We start from the raw sequence: 4,760 nt of genomic DNA on the forward strand, positions 1-4,760 counted from the left end.
AAAAGCGATTATCGATCAGTAAACAACACATTAGGTACAGTTACAACAAAGTACATTAGTCACGAAAGTCAGAAATAGCAATAAAAATCATCAATTACCTTAGGAAATTTTCTTCTTTTGGCAATCCTAAAGGTCACGACGAAACAATCAAGTGGCTTTTTGTTCGATATAATCCATTTTTATAGCCTAACACGAAACATTTGTGAACGGCTTGTGTGGAAAATTCAGCCTCCTTCAACTTTGGACGTAACGTTCATTGTAATTACTCACTCTAAAGGGACGTTTATCAAGTCAAGTTCGGTTTCATTAGAATCCTCTGTTTGTTAGTAAAACAACCAAACATCATGGTTCTTTTCCCGGGACATATTGACCGAAACAAATTGATTTGAACAGACCAAACAACGACCTCCTGACGCGCCAATCGAATGACCTGTCCTTCGTTGATTGACTGTATTTCGGACCAATGACCACTGATTTTCTTGAAATCTAGCTGGATAGATAGCCAATGAACAGAGGTACATGGGCATATGCAATGGTTCTACCCGGAAATAATAGGCTTCGTTGTAAAGCCATGCGTACACAGGCTATTCGCCATTGAAAACTCTACCAGAAGGATCCCTGCCGTTTTTACGCGCCGCAAACGTTTTTTTCTGAGCATTTTCTAGTTACAATAATGGCTAATAAATCAGCAAAATCAAAGACCAAGACCAGGTACACAGATATTCACGATATAATTGATGAAATAGAGAGATCTAGTGATAGTGAACTAAATCTAAATGAATCCAGTGAGATTGAATCCGTGGATTCAGAATTTGAAGACATGTTCCTCCACGGTGAAGACGCAGTTTTGGATCGGTGAGTAACGTTGTTTGAAATTAGTAATATCAAATATAATTCATTTGAGTTGTTTGAGATATTGTATTTTATTTGCCTTATATAAAAATATGACTAGGACATGAAATATAAAAGTACACAAGTATATTGAAATGTAGAAAGTACATATTGCTCTACATTGTGGGTGTGTGTCTGTGTGTCTGGACCAAACCTCACCATGGTCACAAATTGTGTATATATAATATGTGTCTGTATAATTATTACCTAATTGTTTCCATGTATTTTATATCTAAAATGGAATTGACAAAGCCTCACCATGGTCACAAATTGTGTATATATAATATGTGTCTGTATAATTATTACCTAATTGTTTCCATGTATTTTATATCTAAAATGGAATTGACAAAGCCTCACCATGGTCACAAATTGTGTATATATAATATGTGTCTGTATAATTATTACCTAATTGTTTCCATGTATTTTATATCTAAAATGGAATTGACAAAGCCTCACCATGGTCACAAATTGTGTATATATAATATGTGTCTGTATAATTATTACCTAATTGTTTCCATGTATTTTATATCTAAAATGGAATTGACAAAGCCTCACCATGGTCACAAATTGTGTATATATAATATGTGTCTGTATAATTATTACCTAATTGTTTCCATGTATTTTATATCTAAAATGGAATTGACAAAGCCTCACCATGGTCACAAATTGTGTATATATAATATGTGTCTGTATAATTATTACCTAATTGTTTCCATGTATTTTATATCTAAAATGGAATTGACAAAGCCTCACCATGGTCACAAATTGTGTATATATAATATGTGTCTGTATAATTATTACCTAATTGTTTCCATGTATTTTATATCTAAAATGGAATTGACAAAACCTCACCATGGTCACAAATTGTGTATATATAATATGTGTCTGTATAATTATTACCTAATTGTTTCCATGTATTTTATATCTAAAATGGAATTGACAAAGCCTCACCATGGTCACAAATTGTGTATATATAATATGTGTCTGTCTTTATTTCACAGTCCCAGCGATTCTGATTGGGAGCCAAGGAGAAAATCCCCCACTGAAGCTGGTCCATCCAGCTGGACCCCGGCTGTATCCGGCACCACACCTACCCCCGCCCGGCCATCAAGGGGTGGTAAGCCGGCGGCAAAGAAGCGGAGGAAGGGCAGCGTGCGGAGGAAGGGCAGCGTGGAACCGTCCAGCGTGGAACCTGCCAGAGCGGAGGAGGACCGTTGGCACTCTGTTCTTGAGGAGGATGTGGCCCCACCAGCTCCACTTTTCCGCCCAAAACGCCCAGTAGGCCCTCAATTGGACCCAACTTCTAAGTACAGCCCCATGCAACTTTTCCAGTTGTTCTTCACCTCGGCAGTTGTTGATACCCTGGTGATGAACACTAATAAATATGGGGCTAAGAAGCAGGAAGGCAAGACAGAGGCATGGAAGGACATTTCCATTTCAGAACTGTTTGGCTACCTGTCTATGGTCATTTACATGGGGCTGGTGAAGTTGAAGAACCTCAAACACTACTGGAAAACTGCACCACTCTATCAACTGCCTTTCCCCTCAACGGTCATGTCTTGTAAGAGGTTTCTGACAATTTCACGGGCACTTCACATTAGTGACCCAGAGGTTGATAAGGACAACGAGGCGAAACGAGGCACAGCAGGCTTTGACAGACTATGCAAGATTAAACCTCTCTACCATGATATCGTTGAGGCATGCAAGACATATTTTCAGCCCGCCCAGAACCTTTCCATAGATGAGAGAATGGTAGCCTCAAAGGCCAGAATTGGCCTAAAACAGTACATGCGCAACAAACCCACAAAATGGGGTTACAAGCTGTTTGTTTTGGCCGATTCTGCGTGTGCATACACGTGCAATTTTTTTGTCTATGAGGGGAAGAACACTTGTACGAGCGGTAAGGGACTCAGTTATGATTCTGTGATGCAGTTATTAGATTTCCAGCTGTTGGGGAAGGGCTACAAACTATTTGTAGACAACTTCTACACAAGCCCTACCCTGTTCACAGACCTGAGGAAGCTGGAGATGTGGGCCTGTGGCACCATTCGGACCAACCGAGTGGGTTTTCCAAAAACCAGGGTAAACGACATGCCTAAGCGGGCTGAGCGGGGTACCATGAGATGGATCCGTGAAGATGGTTTGCTGTTTGTGAAGTGGATGGACACTCGAGAGGTAGTCATGTGTTCCACTATTCACAAGTCGTTCGGTGGGGATCACGTTGTTCGACGGTTGAAAGGTCCTACAGGCGCTTGGACTGCCAGAAATGTCCCCATTCCAGATGCTGTGAGGGATTACAACAAGAGCATGGGGGGTGTAGACCTATCGGATGCGCTGATAGGATATTACAATGTCCTTCACAAGACCATGAAATGGTACAGAACTTTATTCTATCATTTTATTGACATTGCTGTGGTGAATTCCTTCATCCTCCAGAAGGAAATGGCCAAGAACTGTGGACAGCCCCCCATCTCACAGCTACCCTTTAGGGAGCAGCTCATCCAGGAGCTTGCTAACTACAGCAAGAACACTGTAGCACCTTCTGTCCCCTCTACCTCTGTCCCTTCTGCTCCAACCAGCGGTACGCACATGCTGAAGTTCATCATTGCAGGCAGGGATGTGCCTCGGGGAAAAAGGGGCACAGTAGGGCGGCTTCGTTGTGCCCTGTGCCACAAGAAGTCCCCTGTCACCTGCGCCACCTGTGCTGTGACCCTCTGTTTCACACCAGAGAGAGACTGCTATGGGATATGGCATCAGGAGCGCAACATTGTTTAGAGGACAGAGAGTCTTCACATGATTGAACATTGAAGTGTAAATAGTTCCCCTTGTTATTTTTTTATTTTTTTGAAATATTATTTTTTTCTCTTGAATTTTTCAAATATATATTTTTTGGGGTATGTTAGAATAATTGTTTTGTATTTTGTATATAGGTATTTGTATCATTGTATCATTGTACCAATTCGGCCACTTGGGTACATTTGGGAAACTTGTGAGGGACACCTGGTTGACTTCATGCTCAATGGCATGTACCTCACTCATTCCTGAAGGTATCCATCTGAAACTTTGGTCAAATACTGTTGCCTACCTATGTTCTGATTTGAAATGATCCCCAGTATCATAACTGAATGTTTGGCCTTTCTTGTTGATTTTTAAAGATGCAACAACAGTAAAAGAACAAAAAACGTCTGTTGATTTCCTTGTATTTTCTTCTACCAGATCTATTGTGTTATATTCTCCTACATTCAATTCACATTTACACAAACTTCAGAATGTTTGCTTTCAAAAGATACCAAGAATATGCATATCCTTCCTTCTAGGCCTGAGCTACAAGCAGTTAGATTAGGGTATGTTTTCAGGCGGAAATTGAGAAAAAGGGGGGCTATCCCAAACAGGTTAACAACGCACCCTGACGACACAACGCACCCTGACGAACCCTAACGACGCACCCTGACGCACCCTAACGACGCACCCTGACGCACCCTAACGACGCACCCTGACGAACCCTAACGACGCACCCTAACGACAGGACGCACCCTGACGCACCCTAACGACGCACCCTGACGAACCCTAACGACGCGCCCTGACACACCCTAACGACGCACCCTGACGAACCCTAACAACGCACCCTGACGACACAACGCACCCTGACGAACCCTAACGACGCACCCTGACGCACCGTAACGACGCACCCTAACGACAGGACGCACCCTAACGACGCACCCTGACACACCCTAACAACGCACCCTGACGACACAACGCACCCTGACGCACCCTAACGACGCACCCTGACGCACCCTAACGACGCACCCTGACGAACCCTAACGACGCACCCTAACGACAGGACGCACCCTGACGCACCCTAACGACGC

General features: G+C 42.7%; 1 protein-coding gene across 1 annotated transcript; it reads left to right on the plus strand.

Moving 5' to 3' along the window:
* Window positions 1-820: 820 nt before the first annotated feature.
* LOC139567298 (piggyBac transposable element-derived protein 4-like) lies at window positions 821-3,666 on the plus strand. The gene is made up of 2 exons (XM_071388720.1): window positions 821-855; window positions 1,893-3,666. Exons 1-2 carry the CDS (start codon window positions 821-823, stop codon window positions 3,664-3,666), a joined length of 1,809 nt encoding a protein of 602 aa, XP_071244821.1.
* Window positions 3,667-4,760: the final 1,094 nt, after the last annotated feature.

This window comes from Salvelinus alpinus, unplaced genomic scaffold, assembly GCF_045679555.1.
Source record: "Salvelinus alpinus unplaced genomic scaffold, SLU_Salpinus.1 scaffold_183, whole genome shotgun sequence".
Lineage (NCBI taxonomy): Eukaryota > Metazoa > Chordata > Actinopteri > Salmoniformes > Salmonidae > Salvelinus > Salvelinus alpinus.